This window comes from Cucurbita pepo, chromosome 16, assembly GCF_057944985.1.
Source record: "Cucurbita pepo subsp. pepo isolate OVF chromosome 16, ASM5794498v1, whole genome shotgun sequence".
NCBI lineage: Eukaryota > Viridiplantae > Streptophyta > Magnoliopsida > Cucurbitales > Cucurbitaceae > Cucurbita > Cucurbita pepo.
In genome coordinates this window covers 8595211-8611722 of record NC_141813.1, presented here as the reverse complement: position 1 = coordinate 8611722, position 16512 = coordinate 8595211, and the positions used below count along the sequence as shown (strand labels likewise).

Here is a 16512-nt window from a genome sequence, read left to right as displayed (position 1 = left end):
TGTTTTTGAGGTTTGGTGGCTTTTGGAAGATGTTCATTTCCATTTGTGACTCAAATTTTGGCAAACAAACTTGCATGGTAGAGACTTTGACATGCATATATAAGTTTGAATTGACATCTCCTCTTCGTCTTATTTGATACGACAATTATTTATGGGTACAAAGGGAGCCCTAGCTGTGCCCTTACACATAATGGACGAGAAAGACAGGAGAATGCTCTTTATTAAAGTATGATCTCGATCTCTAAATTTTAATGGTTCAAAAGCTGTTTACATTCGATTATGGTCGTTAAAATCATTAATGAAAAGAATGATCCGACTGATTTTCTATGAATGTTTCGATAAACTTTATTTAGTCTTATTCATTTTTCTTTTGACGTGACTATAACCATATTTTTGTTTGGATTTATGAGGTGATTATGGTTGGATAAAAGGGATTTAAGGACATGAATATAATTATTTCATTTGTTTTCATGCAACAATCCAAAATTGAACCCAATTTCTTTTGAACTCCATGAATTGATATCATCATAATCATAAATACAAGGGTTCTTATCAATTCCACCAATTGCCCTCATTCATTTATTGAAGACCAAACATTTTGTTTCTACTTTTCTCTCTTACTTTCATCTACCGAAGATTGAGATGGATTCATTTATTTATTTTTGTACTCTAGTTCATATATTTTCAATAAATTAATTAGAAGTAAATTTTTAAAATAATAATAAATTAACCCCTAAAAAATATCTATATAACAAAGTGACTGAAACATCTGTGACATATTTGAATCTTGAATTTAAAAAAATTTCGTGGATTTTTTTAACACCCTTAACAATAGATTATATTTTAATAATACGATCGAGAGATTTGTGTTTATAGTCATAACGGACGCGATGGGAGAAAAGTTGTTGAATGGTAAGTGTTAGTTGGTTGTTTGGTGTTAGGGAAATTATTATAAGTTTGTAACATTGTTTTTGAGATAAACTAAACCCTTTTTTGTTGAAAAATTAAGAAGTTAAGATATGTGGATGTTGCATTTTGGTGTGTTTGCTCCACCCAACATACATCCCCTAATCTCATCTCCCAAGCCCACACCACATGCTCTTAGCCCCATCTTCTTTCTTCCCAATTTGCCCTTCCTTTTCCCCTTTATTACCCTAAATGCCATTCCTTCTGCTCATGATTGGGAGCCTGCAGATTTTGGTATGTTGGTGTCATTACAAAAGTAAATGAACAATTTTTTAAGTGAAAAAGTTCCTGATGAGATGAAACCATCATGAATTTCAAGGTTCTTCAATCTCTCCCATGGCGGATCTTGAACAACATAAGAAACACCTTCAATCCACAGCCATGAAGAGGACCAGTGAATGGTATGTTCTTCTTCATTAAACTAGCTGCTATGGAAGTTCATCACTTTCTCTTATGATTCTGCTTTTGTTTAGGATCTTTTCCCAAGAAATTCCAAGTGATATCACAGTTCATGTTGGGGAAGCCTCCTTCGCCTTGCATAAGGTACAACAACGACTCAAATTCAATTTAGATGTTCTTAGATACATGAATTGAAGTTAGTTTTGTTTGTTTTGAAGTTCCCTCTTGTTTCAAAATGTGGGCACATAAGAAAACTAGTATCAGAATCAAGTGATGGTGATGTTACTACAAGTATTGAGCTCCATGATTGTCCCGGCGGGGCCGAGGCGTTCGAGCTAGCTGCCATGTTCTGCTACGGGATGAACTTCGAGATCGACATGAAGAACATCGCCATGCTCCGGTGCGCAGCGGAGTATCTCGTGATGACGGAGGAATACGCCGTTGGAAACCTTGTGGGGAGAAGTGAGGCTTATATAAATGAAGTTGCACTCAAAAGCCTTTCAGGGGCAGTGTCTGTTTTGCATATGTCTCAATCCCTTCTTCCAACAGCAGAGAAGGTCAAATTAGTGAGCCGTTGCATTGATGCTATTGCCATTGTGGCTTGCAAAGACACTCATTGGTGGGCTGAGGACTTGACTGTTCTAAGAATTGATATCTTCCAAAGAGTTCTTCTTGCAATGATGTCCAGAGGCTATAAACATTACTCTCTTGGTCCTGTTCTAATGCTGTATGCGAAGAAATCGCTCCGTGGCTTGGTGAGATCTCGATCCGATCCGATTTATTTGTTTGTTTTTGTTGTTTTTGTGTTGTTGTGTAAACATAGTTAGTGCATCAGGAGGTATTTGGGAAGAGGAGGAAGAAAATTGAGGCAGAACAAGAAGAAGAGCATGAGAAGAGAGTTGTATTGGAAACAATAGTGAGTCTTCTGCCAAGGGAGAAAAACGCGTTATCGGTTAGCTTTGTGTCGATGCTCCTCCGTGCAGCGATATATCTCGAGACGACGGTTGCTTGCCGGTTAGATTTGGAGAGGAGAATGGGTGCAGAATTAGGAGAGGCTGTTTTGGATGATCTTTTGATTCCCTTATATGCCTTCACTGGACATACATTGTTTGATGTTGACACTGTTCACCGGATCCTCCTCAATTTTGTTGAGTTTCAACACATTTCATTCCCCTCATCAGCCGAGTTTGAAAGAGTGGGAAAATTAATGGAGAATTATATGGCTGAAATTGCCTCGGATCCCAATTTATCTCTCACAAAATTCATTAATCTTGTTGAACTTGTTCCTGAACACTCAAGAGCTACAGAAGATGGAATCTATAGGGCCATAGATATCTACTTGAAGGTGAAACAAGTCTGTCTTAATATCAAATTCCCATTTTTGATGATACCCTTTTACTGAATCATCATGTTGTATGGCTATTCATAGGCTCATCCTGGTTTGAGTGATATGGAAAGGAAGAAAGTATGCAGTTTAATGGACTGCCAGAAGCTATCAAGACAGGCGTGCGCTCACGCCGCACACAACGATCGGCTTCCCGTTCAAACCATCGTGCAGGTGCTATATTACGAGCAGCAACGGCTACGAGATGTCGTGAATGACGGTGTCACCAGAGTCGAGTTGCCTCCAGTTTTAGATGAGCTCTCCATTTTGAGAAGGGAGAATGAGGAACTGAAGGTGGAGGTTGTCAAAATCAAAATGAAACTGAGAGAGTTTGAGAAGCCATCCATTAGCAGTTCACAAACAAACACTCAACTGCAGGCTGCTGCTGAGAACCCTCCACCACCCAAGAAATCATTCGTCAATTCTGTGTCGAAGAGGCTCGGTCGCCTCTACCCGTTCGTCCGTGCCGATGGAGTCGCATCGAACTCGAAAGGCCGAGTCAGGCGAGCCAAGGACCGGCGGCATTCAGTATCCTGAGCCAGCCTTGGATTGTTTCAAAACCTCTTTGTTTCTTAGTGTTTGTAATAAGATAAAAGGGTTGAGAATTAGTGGGGTCTGAATCTGAATAATTGAATCTCTTTCTACAAAAAGCTTTTGGATTATAAAAAAAAAAAAAAAAAAAAAAAAAAGCAATGAAAACAGCCAACTCAACGCCTAACAAGGACATAGCTGCAGAAACAGCACGTTTTGGTCGGTTTATCTCACCCAATTCTTCATGGTCCCTAAAAGAATATGTTTCAAACTCAGCTCTTTTTTGAGTTTTGTTCCATATTTTATACCTTAATCAAACCCCTTTTATGCATTTTGTTTTTTTTTGTTTCGATACGGGAATCTTCTGTTCTTGTCATGGTAGAGGCACCTACTGAACAACTCAAGTCCACAGCCTGCAGATATTGTCCTTTTTGAGTTTTTCCTTCTAGGCTTTCCTGATTGAGAGAGGTTTCCACACCCTTACAAAGAATGCTCGTTCTCCTCCCCAACCGATGTGGGATCTTACAATCCACCTCCCTTCGGGGCTCAGCATCCTCACTAACACTCGTTTCCTTCTCCAATCTATGTGGGACCCCAAATCCACCCCATTCGAGACCCAGCGTCCTTGCTAGCACACCGTCTTATGTCCACCCCCTTTCGAGGCTCAGCTTGGATCTAATACCATTTGTAACGGTCCAAGCCCGCGGCTAGCCGATATTGTCCTCTTTGGACTTTTCCGTCTAAACTTCCCCTCGAGGTTTTTAAAATGTATCTGCTAAGAAAAAGTTTTCACATCCCAGGGATGTAGGATCTCACATACCTCATTCTTATACTATTTTAGTTTAACTTAGCTTAATTTAAGCCTTACATGAGCAGCTGCAGACCTCTATCAATCATAGATGAGTATTACGCATTCCTATCATAATCGTAACCTACATTCGTTTTCGACCTTGATTGAATTTGAGATGATAACTTGTGCCTTATCCACCTAATACGCTTAAATCAACAACGACAAGATGGTATGTCATGTGCAAAGGGTGGGTGATAATGATATTAACTCGGTTATAAACTTGTACACAGATAAGGCTCTTAATCAGCCATTGACAAGGGAATTATAAAAACTAAAAACAAAAGCAATCAATAACATAAAAAAGAAAAATGGAAATCAAGTGAGATTAAGGCTTACAACTTGACAAAGCCATGGATTTGGATGGTGTTGAGCAAGCCTGGTTTCATCTTGAAGCTCGAGAAATCCGAGAAACTCGCCATCTCGATAAAGAATTCCACCTTTAGGCGCAGATCCAGTGGTCGAGGAAGAGGAAGAATCGGAACCTCCTTTCATTAATTCACCCAATTTCTTCCTCCTCCTTCTTCTCCCTCCAACTTGATTACTATAACTGGAAGGCCCCAATGTCAATTCAATCTCACTTTCCTGAATAATCTCAATCTCTTCACCTTCTTCTTCTTCTTCCTCCTCTGTTTTTCCCCTGTTTTCAGCTATGTTCTTCATCAAAACCTTCTGAATTCTGTACAATCGGTGGAGCTCATAAACCTGCAACAAAAAAAAAAAAAAATGCTCTGGCCGCTGTTAAACAAAAAGACAAGAGGAAATAAAGGGAGGTGGAGGAAGAAGAAGAAGAAGAAAAGGTACTTGGTGACGAAATGTGTGTTCATGGTTTAACATTGCCATCTTCAAATTGTGTTTACAGTAAGATTCGTCCGCCATGGGAGATCTACGAGAGAGAGAGAGAGAGGAGAATTTTGAATGCTCAGAAATTTCTTGCTGTTTTTCTGGTTCCGAGAATGTTGGGGGCCTTACAAATGGATCATGGAACAAGTAGATCTTCAGATTTTTGCCTAAAAACAGAACACAAACTCAAAACGACACTGGATTGAATCCAACACAAACAACAACAGTGTCAATATACATATATTATAAATGTTATTATTTCTTTACGTTTCTTTTTTTTTTTTCTTTTTTTTTTTTTTTTTTTTTTGTCTGTTTTCCTTTTTTTCTTTTTCTTTTTCCCTTATCGTTTATGTCCTTTTTGGTCCACAAGCTGGCAATTTCTCGTACCAAATATATCTTCATCAATAATAATAGTTTTTTAAAACCACACAAAAAAAAAAATAATAATAATAATAAACAAATAAATAATTTAGTTCAGATTTGAAACAAGTATGGGCGTATAGGAGTTGGGTTGAGCTGAATAAATCTTTTCGTCAACCCAAAATTTAGAGTTAGTTAGACTGATGACCCGAGCCACTCAAATAAAGTTTACAACCTAACCCTACCTTGCACTACTCCCTATTTTAGGTTGGGTTGGGTTAAGTTGGCTTTCAAGTTGTTTTTTTAATTATTATAAAAAAAAATTATACCTATCTACCCTTAATAACTAAAATATCATAAAACTCAAATATCAAATATTCACAAAGTGATAATATATCACTATCATAAGTTACCAATGTTAAGTGGGGAGGGTTAGGTTGGATTGAATTGTAACCCTATTTTCGAGTCATTCGAGTTGACCCGATTGAAAAAATGTCAGCTCGTGACTTAACTCGAATATTTTATTTTTCAAAAATTCATTCCAACCCCAACTCGAAAAAAAAAAAATCTAACTCAACCTAGTTTTGGTTGGATAGTCTAAGTTAGTTGAATTCTCGAATCATATGAACATCATTTGAGAATAAACATAAGAGAGGAAGAAAAACCTGAAAAATAAGACGTTGGAGACAGAAATGAGGTCCGAGAGAGAGGTAGAAAGACATAGCTGCTCCCTTCATCGTACATACAAATATGTATGTATATATATATTGTAGAAGGTGGGGGAGTTTGAATAATAATAAAATGAATAAATTAAATTACGAGTAAATTAAGATTTGGGAAATGTGAGAAGGAGGGATGTTGGGTCGCATGCAAAATAAAAAGAAAAGAAAATAGAGAGAGTCAGAGAGAGAGACATAGCAAATAGCGAAACCCCAAAATCATAAAACAATTTCTGTCAAAAGTTGTATGACACCCACACCACACCACACCACACCCACACCCACACACGCCTACGCCTACGCCACAATCCCTAATTATGTTCATATTTTCAACCCAAATTCAAGGCCACAACTTAAAATATAGTTGGTTTTTTTTTAGTATTATAATTCAAATTGTGATGAACTAGATTAGACCATCCGATCCGAGGATTTTTGGAGGCATAGGAGAGAGATTTCAAAACTAGAAAATGTGGACATAAGGACAACTAAGATTGACACGTTCTTACTTCTCTCGAATTTGCAGTTTCATATTATAGAGATCTCATATTGTGTTTAGATTTTGTTTTGTTGATCATGAGTACCTAGATTTCGTACCTGAGGGACTTGAACTTTATCGAATTAATGATATTTATTCATGTTTTCATTTTCTTTTGACCAGAATTTAGTTGTTTTATTGATTTAAACGGTAGCTTTTAAAAGTATGATTTATATTAGAAAATTCAACTCCATGATTAAGGGTTACTTTGATATGAAAATAATTAAGACTCGTTTAAAAGTTTTTAAAAGATGTTTAAGACCTTAAAAATGAACAAGGACGTTAGTTAACGATATCTTCATATGAAGGGCATGAAGTTACTCAATGATGAAGGTTTGATTTTCAGGTCATCAAAAATGGATTCAAATAACTTATGTGAAGGATGCATCTATGGCGAGCAAACTAGGAAGTCATTTCGTGTGGAAATGGTCAAATTGTTTAGAACTAATTCAGGTTGATTTATGTGGGTCAATGCAAACTAAATATTTGAGTGGGAGTGTTTATTTTTTTATTACTTACTTATGACTATAGTCGCCTGAGCTGTGTTTACTTCTTTCAACGTAGGTCAGAAACTTTTGAGACGTTCCAAAATTTCAGAACTATGGTGGAGAACCAAAGTAGCTGTGCCATTAAAGCTATTCGTACAAATAGAAGTAGGGAGTTCAGATCTAGAGAATTCAATTTGTTTTGCCAATAAAAGGGCATCTAAAGAGAGCTAACAACATCTTACATTAAGTAACAAAATGGAATCATTGAACAAAAAAAAATTGAATAGTTGTGGATATGACATGAGGTGTGTTACAAGCAAGGAGACTTCTAAATCAATTTTGGGTAGCAGCTATAGCAATATTGTTCTATTTATTAAATCTCTCACCAACAAAAGTTGTCGTGAATCAAACTCTTTGTGGAGCATAACATTGAAGGAAACCATTTATAAGTCATTTATATGTTTTTTGTTGTGTTGCTTATACTTTGATAAAGTCTTAAATTCGTCAAAAGCTTGATGAAAAATCTCAAAAATGCATTTTCATGGGTTATTGTACTCCATCAAAAGCATATGAATTGTATAACCCTTCTAATGAAAAGATTTCAACAAAGAGATGTAATATTTGATGAAAATGTAAGTTGGAATTCAGGTAAAGATTAGGTGCAACAAGAGATTACAATGAAAGTTTTTCTAGATGAAAAAACAAGAGCCAATTCTACGGACTCTTTTAATGTCTCTACTGCAATACAAAATTTTGAAATACATCAAATTCAACATCACGAAACAACTCTTCTTGTGAAGTAGCTTCAAATGAGACAACGCCAAGGGAGTATATATTTTTAGCCGACATATATGCATCGTGTCAATTTTCTCTTACTTTTTCAGACATTATAAGGTATGAACAAACAACTAAAAAAGAAAGAAGAGTAGCATAGAGATCAAAGCAATTGAGAAGAATGGAACATGGAAGATGGTTATAGGTCAATTTTCTCTCACAATTGTTTGCATGCCTCTTCTTCCTCCTAGAAGAAGAAGACGACGTGGCCAATTCAATAGATCTGGCCATGCCAACCCAAAATCTAACCTTCCCTCCATTTTTCTCAATTCTAACCCCCTCCTACACCGGTTATCATGGAAAAAACTTTATAGTTCCAAAAACTAGACACTATTAAAGAAAATTTGGAGTGATTTGGGTATCGAAAGCTCGGGAATGGAGGTTCTAAACATCAACAACGAGGTAAGTAGCCATCTTGAACTTTTCTTAATAAATATTTGTAGGAATCATTTGAATTTTAGTATAAACCTTATGCTAAGTATGAATGAAGGGAATATGAAAGAAAAACACTAAGAACTGTGAGTTAAAGCCCCGAATCGAGCGATTTGCATGTGATTCAAGTAATATTAAAATAACCCACTAAATGAACTTAGCTATCCATGAAATTTTAAATTTGAGCATAATATGACATGTTAAAGGAATATATGAAATTTGGTGATCATTGACAAGGACAAATGACTAAACCAAGGAATGATGCAAAATGACCAAAATGCCCCTATGACGTTTAGAGGCTAACCAAGAATTAGAGTTAAAATGACCAAATACCCCTGGGGCTCTTTAAGATATTTCAAGGTCTAAACATCCTCCAAATGACTCAAGACTTTAAGACGTATTTCTAAGGACATGAAGATATATTCAAGATTTCAAGTTATTCGGATCAAATTTGGAACCTAAACTAAGTTAGGCATAAGTAACGCTTAAAGGAAATACCCCAAATGACCCTTACCCAATATCCAGGAACCATCTAGAATCTTCTAAGGATCATGTTATGATGTGATACTTGAATGACTCGTGCATGTTACTGTAATGAGTTCATAATTTATGAGATTTAAGTAGGGCTTAAGAAAGTATGTTATAACTTATACCTCAAGAATTAAGAACCGAAGAAATTAAGAGAATACTTAAAGGACAAGAATCAAGGGAAAGACCAACACAATCTCTACATCTACTATGACGAGAAGAATGCTAGGTACCACTTAAGCATAAAGAACCAAGATCCTCAAACTCAAAAACTCAAGGAATTCCTAGATCTCCCATAGGACATCATGTTTATGACTCAGACTGCATCGCTTGCCACTTGGAACGTAAGAAGCCTTAAATGCAGGTTTCAGACCGCACTGCTTGGAACGTAAGAAGCCTTAGGTGTACATATTTAGGCTATGTTGCTTGGAACATATGACTCTCTAGGCATAGTTTTTCAGACGGTGTCTCATGGAATGCATGAAGTCTTGTATACAGGTTTCAAACTACAACGATTGGAATAGGAGAAGCCTTGGGTGTAGGTTTCACGAAGGGAACACATGAAGGCTTGGATGAAGTTGCAGACTACGTCTCTTGAAACACATGAAGCCTTGGACATAGGTTAAGGTTGTGTCACTTGGAACATATGAAGCCTCAAACACAAGTTGTCAAGTTCATGATTTGTACCGTAAATTTTAAAGGGAGTGTCTTAGGGAACAAAGCGAGAAGAAAACAAGAACTTAGAAAAGAACCAAGAATAAGACAACGATCAAGAACATGAATGACACAAGTTGTTAGGTTCATGACTTGTACCCTAAATCCTAAGGGGAGTATCTTAGGGAACAAAACGAGAATAATACAAGAATTCAGAAAAGAACCAAGAACAAGACCGCGGTCAAGAACATGAATAAGAACTAAAATATAGATCAAGTTCTAAATCCTAAGGGGAGTACCCTAAATCTTCTTGATGTTTGCTTCTTTTGTAGCTGAGGTTTGATCGATCAACTATAAAATAACCATTTAATTTATTAGTCATTCTAACGCCTTTAGTTTCTCTAAAGCTTATCTTAAGAAATGTTATTCAAAGCAATAATTTCGGCGTTACCTTTCGACTGAGGTGATCAAAGCTAAGATGTGTTTTTTTTCCCTACTTAAAGATATCTAACTTCACCCTCCAAAGTAGCTTTGCTTAAGCAGTAAACTCGTAAAAATGACAATTTTCATCTTCGATTAAACTTAAACTCATCGTAGTAACAAAAGCTACTAGGTCATGGCTAGAACCTTTGAACTTTCTAGCTGGTGGCTAGACTATTTGAGCATGGTTTAAATTCACCTATAAAAGAAGTAAAATATGATAAGAGATAAGACATAAATAATAATAGGAAGAATGATTTGGAGAATGTAGGGATATTAGAAAAATGTTTCCTTTATTAAAAAAAATAAAATAAAAAAAAATAAAAAAATAAAGTGGAATACAGGTGCCTCGCCGACAAATGTATGATGACGTAGGAGGGAGTTGTGTGATAAATTATTGGGAGGGGAGGGTCCAAACTGCAAATATAGAAATAAAACAAAAATTCCACTGGTGTCAGGATAAGTGGGCCCCACCGACCACTTACATATCAGATCCTTGTTTTTTTCGGGAAGAAAAAATAAACAATATGCCACATATTTTTCCTAAACTAAACACTCAAAAAAAAAAAAAATAGAAAAATAATAATTTTAATTTTAATTTTACTCCATTTTGTTACATCTCTCAATTTTCAATCCATTTTCAGAAATATAATCATTTTTCTCTTTCCATTTCAATTCTTTTCTTTACCATTCAAAAAAATTAATAAATTTAGTTCTAAATGTGACGGTTGATAAACTCCAATTACCTAATTCAAATCATAAAAATTAAATTTTTTAGATTAATTTTTTTAAAAAAACGAAAAACTCTTATCAATTTGCGAAAAACTCTATCATGCTTTGTCTTCACTCACATGTATCCTAGTAAAATTTTCAAGAGGTCACCTAACAAAGAATTGCTCCAAGTACGTAGCTATGTACTTCTTATAAGTGAGTCACCAAAAAGGGAGGTGCACCTTGTTTGTATAGATAGTAACTTTCATTTTCTTTACGGTTTTATAGGTCATCATATCATTGAAATTGCTCTTATTCAAATGCAGTCCTCCTATTAGGTTATGAACTCTATTAGGGTTGTTTAATTACTGGTCTAACCAACCTAAAATTTCAAGTTGATCCAAAAAATGTGTATATCTGTAATTCTTATGATATTATTTACCATCTAATATTTATGCCTTGACCACAAACGTTTAAATTTAACCCACTATTATCTTATCAAAACAATGATTTAAGATGAGAATCAATGGACTAAAATAGTAATTTTTTTTTTTATTTTTTTGAAAAAGCTAAAAAATGAAAAAATAAAATAAAATAAGAAGTAAATGTAATGTATAATAAAGAGCAATGCATGATTGTAATTATATAACATCACATGCTTGTGAATGTGTGTGAATATAATAATTAAAAGAAAAGGTGAAGAGAAATGTGTGGCTGATAGGTGAGGGCGGACGGGGAATCTCTCTCACACTCTCTCAATTCACTCTCTCATCTGTGCAGCACGCGTTGCCGGTGAACGGAGGAGCAGCCGTATGGGGCGGTGGGTCCATCGGGTTTGATGATACATTTTTAAATTAGAAAAAAAAAAAAAAAAAAAAAATCCTATTTAGATGAAAATAATTAATATTTTATTTTATAAATATTAGAGTTTCAAAAGAGTTTGAAAAGGACATTTTAACGTTAAAAGTGTTCCAAAAATATCTTTAAAAAAAAAATATTAATCAATTTTTAAAAGTAAATTAACACTATGAAAATTTAATTTTTAATTTTTTTTATTATTAATATTATTAAAACTATTAAAAAAATTTATCAGATATTATTAAAAATTGTTGAAGGTTTTGAGTTATAATATGTTTAGTAAAACAGACACCAACATTGAATTTGTATTCCCAAGCAACCACAAGTTTCTGCATTTCACCCACGCCCCCACACACGCACCTATCTATTTTTTATTACTCTTTTTGCTCATCATTCAATTCTCTCTTGGTTTCTGTATACCGACCTCGACTCTCGAGTTTCTAATTTAACCAACTTTTTTATTTTCGAGTTCCAAATTTACTAACTTCGAATACTAATAATAATCTCCCCTAAATAATGGATCCAACCCAATTCTAAAATCGAAAATTCGGTTTAGTTTCAGGGTTGACAATTTTTTTGGTCGAATCAACTTGGCCTAACTCGACAAACCCAAAAATAAGGTTACAATCTAACCCAATTCTACTTTTAAAAAGATTAAGAATACTTAACCTTTGTAATCAAGGTAAGTGATGCGTTGTCCGTTATTAATATAAAATTTACTGTGAATGAGTAGTTTTAGTAATAAAAAAAAACTAATAATCTAATCCAATTCAATGTTGATATTAAAATTGAAGTCTCTTTAGAACAACGTTTGGTACCGATAGCTTTCTATAATATGTTCATCATTTATTCTTCTAAACTCGTAATCATTTCTCTTATTTATAGATTAGAGTGAGCAACCAAAAGTAGATTAACAATAATATTCTTACTTCTTCCAAAGGGTTGAAGTTAAAACAAGTGGTTTAGAAGCAGGCTAGATTCATTTTGGTAATAAACAAGTGATGAATGAGTTTGAAAAAGAGTAGTATATTTTAACATTTATATATAAAATTATAGTTTAGCGACAACTACCCATTCTTGAAATGGGGCTAAGATCTAGGGAATTGTTTGTAAAAGTTGAATCTAAAACTTTTTTTAGTGTATAATTGGCACAGTAGTATTGGTGAGAATGATGATCACATTAAATCAAAAAAGTTAAATTTAAAACTTTGGTTCTTTTTAACTTGGGTGTAATTTTAAATTTGGACCCATCGTTTCGAATTTTCGGTCTAAAGTCGTTCTAGTTAATCCAAGCTTACCGCTAACAGATATTGTTCTTTTCGAGCTCCCCTCAAAGTTTTTAAAACTCATATGTTAGGGAGGAATCGATGTGAGATCTCCCAATGTACCCCTTCTTTAGGGCCAGCGTTCTCGCTGACACCTGTTTCCTTCTCTAGTCGATGTGGGACCTCCAATCCACCCTTTTGGGACCCAACGTTCTCGCTGGCATACCGTCTCGTGTCTACCCTTTTGGAGTTTAGCCTCCTTGCTGGCACATCGCCCGGTGTCTGACTCTGAGACCATTTGTAATAACCTAAACCCACTGTTAGCAAATATTGTTCTCTTTGGGTTTTTCTTTTCGGGCTTCCCCTCAAGGTTTTTAAAACGCGTTTGCTAGGGAGGCGTTTCTACACTCTTATAAAGAATGCTTCATTCTCCTCCCCATCTGACGTGGAATCTCACATGTGCCTTCTTCAATTCGTTAAGGGTACCTAACACACTAATAATATTGAATTTGAAGAGAGCTTTTAATTTAGCGACCTAGCTGTAATTTCTGTGCTTACCCTTTTAAGGAACCTCTGCGATTTTGTGCTTGCTGCTGGAATTGGACTCCTCTCCGCGTTGACTTGATTGTCTTGAGAACATATCTGGTTAAGTTTTTTCATTATTCATTATTATAGATTGACAAGACTGCCCAAGCTGCTCAGAGTAGGGGAGAAGGTCATACAAAAACTCTTCCAAGTCTAAAGCACAAATGTGAGTAATTGATGGGGACTAGAGTATGTTTTAGATGTGGTTAGTCAAGGCTCGAAGTAGCAGAATGCACATACAAGAAAAATAAGGATGTTAATCGGCTTGTAGTGCAAAATTAGGGAGAACGTAGAGCATCACAACAAGGTGGCCAAGGAGACCGATGAGTCTGACATTGCGGTGATAGGTACTCTGCTTATGCCTAACTCTTTAGCATTTATATTTATTGGATTCTAGCTTTATGCATTTCTATATGTTAGAAAGGATTGATGAACGTACTCACTAGGATTAGTCTAGAAATTACTTGAACGTAGTATGTTTTGATAGATAGTAGTACCCGTGTAGCGACCTTAGACTCTCGATAGGGAAAAACATCATGTACAAGGGGCAGGATAGGTCTAGGGCGCCCCGATCCGAAAAACTCGAAGAGGTCATCTCACAGGTCTGCAAGGTTTGATACAAGCTTTCATCTGCATATGGATGCATGTTATACAAGTTGTCTTGGACGCGGTCCCATGGACGAACCTTTGGGACAACATAACAACTTGAAAAAGAGAAATAGACATGAGGATGTCCTATTGATAAGGATCACAGTATTCCAAATGTTTCAACGGGATCTATTACATGATATAAGGCCAAGAAGATTCAACAAGCATTCATTCTTCATCTACAAAATTGGATAGACTCGGTTCAACTATTATTTCATGTGTTACAAGCTGATTTGATTGAGGAAAGAGCATTTGAAGCTTCAGAAGTAAATATTTGCACGGTTGAAACAGTGGATGAAGTTGCTATAAACTATGCTGGTTGATAAGTTGTTAGAAACCTTTATTATTATTTTTAATTTCATAATTCTTGTAATAGGTAAAAGAGTGGAAGTCATTCGGTCAAATTGACTCCATTCTTTTGTAGAGATTCAAGGGAACGAGGATTAAATCATCGTCAATAATTAATTTATTGAGTGGTCATTTGAAGATTTGAAAGTTTCTAATTTCTATAAATACCCATAGATTATTATCTAAAAATTAGATTGTGGTTGAATGAAATTGAGATCTCTAAGTAGACTTTTACCCTTAGAACTCCAAATATAATCTTTTTTACCTTAGAACTCCAAATATCATCTTGTCATTTCTAAGTTTCATGTAATTCTTGTGTATCTGAGTCATTCAATCAAGCTAGGTAATTCATGTAATTCTTCTTGTGTATCTGAGTCATTCAATCAAGCCATGTAATTCTTGTGTAGATTGCATATGAGCCATTCAATCAAACCTTTATCAAGTTCGGTTGCTGGGTGACTCAATTTAGAATAAGGTTTCAAATCTTGCATCTTCGATCTCAAGAGGTAATCTAATTCTAGCGTTATCTCTTTGTTGATCCAAATTTTGTAGGAGAATGTGTTAATTTCTTTGATTCAAGGTTCTCGGTTCAACAAAAGCTTGGATCGTTGGGCTGAGAATTAGGGTTGACTTGTCAATTTAGTATCGGAGCCTAGGTTGCTTCTTTGTGGCCTACTCTAGAATTAATTTTATCTTACATTTATGCTAACGTTTTTTTTTCCTTCAAATCTATCCATTTATTTTCATGCTGTTATTCCCACCATTCTTTGTCATCTTCTAATTTTCTTCCTAAAGGTCATATATTGATCTTGAAAAAAAAAATTCTTATCATATTTATTCTTAATACTGTGGTTATAAATCCTTATCATTAGACAATTTGTATGTTCATTTGAAAATCAAATAAACTCCCGTCCACATTTTTTCTAAACCGTGTAAATTTGGAACCATTGTGATTGATATTGTTCTTTAATAATTTAAATTCGAAGATAACTTCTTAAGTTGCCCATATTCCGTAATAAGGAAAGTTATATCATTTCTTCTAGGTTTGTTATTTAAATATTGGAATCAAATGAGGAACAAATGTACTGTTTTTTTAGTAACAACAAAATCCAAGGTTTTCATTCTGTTGGGCTTTCTGTTTTTTTCTTCCTGTTCTCACCCACGGCGAGCTGCTCATTCAAAAGATAGCATATGTCACCAATGATGACATGTGTGGATTTGTTGTTGTTGCTTTAGGGGCATTTTCTAGGTCTGTTGCATCCCCCTCTTCTTCCAGAGTAATGAACTCTGTAACATTCTGCTTGTTATTGCCAACGCTGCACCAATACCACTTCTTTTCTTCTTCGAATATGACATCTCTACTTCCATGAATTTTCTCATGTTGCAGATCATATATCCTGTGTGCCTTGGTTCCATCCTCTACGCCAAAGTACACCATCTTTTGGCTTTTGTTATGAAGCTTTTTTATATATGGTTTTGCAGTCTTAACATATATTGTACAACCAAAGAATCTTAGTGTCACGACCCGATTTTTGAGGCTTCAAAAAACCGAATCGTGACTAAAAAGATGAAATCGAAAACAAACAAAAAGAAAAGAAAATAAAAAGAAGAGTGAACAAAAAAGATGAAAATCAAATAAAATTAAAATATTTCAATAGAGGATTTAAGTTTACAAGAAGAAAATAAAATACAAATATAAAAGGAATTCGCAAAAGACTCCAAAAGACCGAAAAGGGACTGACGCTCCGGAACGACCCCCTCTGTGACCGCACAGCTCGCAAACGCTCCTCCACCTTGACCGACACCTGACAAAAAAAGTAGAAAGGAATGAGTATAAAAATTATACTCAGTAAGTCACCTACTTGTAGGCTCTCTTCGCATCTTAATTTAACAGAATTTCCACGGTTTCCTACTCGGTTCTAGGACGTATGGTTCTAATCTTAGTCCCTTGGGGCTTGCCCCTTGGGTTTCAGCGGCTCATCGTTCTTTCACTAAACGCCTAGAGGTTCCTTACGCCTAGCTAATGTGGTCGGTATCTCTCTATAAGATGCTACCTCTACATGGCTATCTGGGACTACATGGTATCTAGCCTAGGGG

The 16512-nt window shown here is 35.4% G+C and overlaps 2 protein-coding genes across 2 annotated transcripts; one reads left to right on the top strand and one right to left on the bottom strand.

The window, feature by feature from the left end:
* Positions 1 to 979: 979 nt before the first annotated feature.
* LOC111776987 (BTB/POZ domain-containing protein SR1IP1-like) lies at positions 980 to 3614 on the top strand. Its single transcript, XM_023656417.2, has 5 exons — positions 980 to 1367; positions 1440 to 1509; positions 1584 to 2120; positions 2201 to 2710; positions 2795 to 3614. The coding sequence occupies exons 1-5, from the start codon at positions 1303 to 1305 to the stop codon at positions 3284 to 3286; spliced, it is 1674 nt and encodes a 557-aa protein (XP_023512185.2). The 5' UTR covers positions 980 to 1302; the 3' UTR covers positions 3287 to 3614.
* Positions 3615 to 4302: 688 nt separating this feature from the next.
* LOC111777668 (glycosyltransferase-like protein) lies at positions 4303 to 5137 on the bottom strand. Its single transcript, XM_023657373.2, has 2 exons — positions 4932 to 5137; positions 4303 to 4832 (listed from the first exon to the last, which is right to left on the bottom strand). Exons 1-2 carry the CDS (start codon positions 5004 to 5006, stop codon positions 4446 to 4448), a joined length of 462 nt encoding a protein of 153 aa, XP_023513141.2. The 5' UTR covers positions 5007 to 5137; the 3' UTR covers positions 4303 to 4445.
* Between the last annotated feature and the right edge of the window lie 11375 nt (positions 5138 to 16512).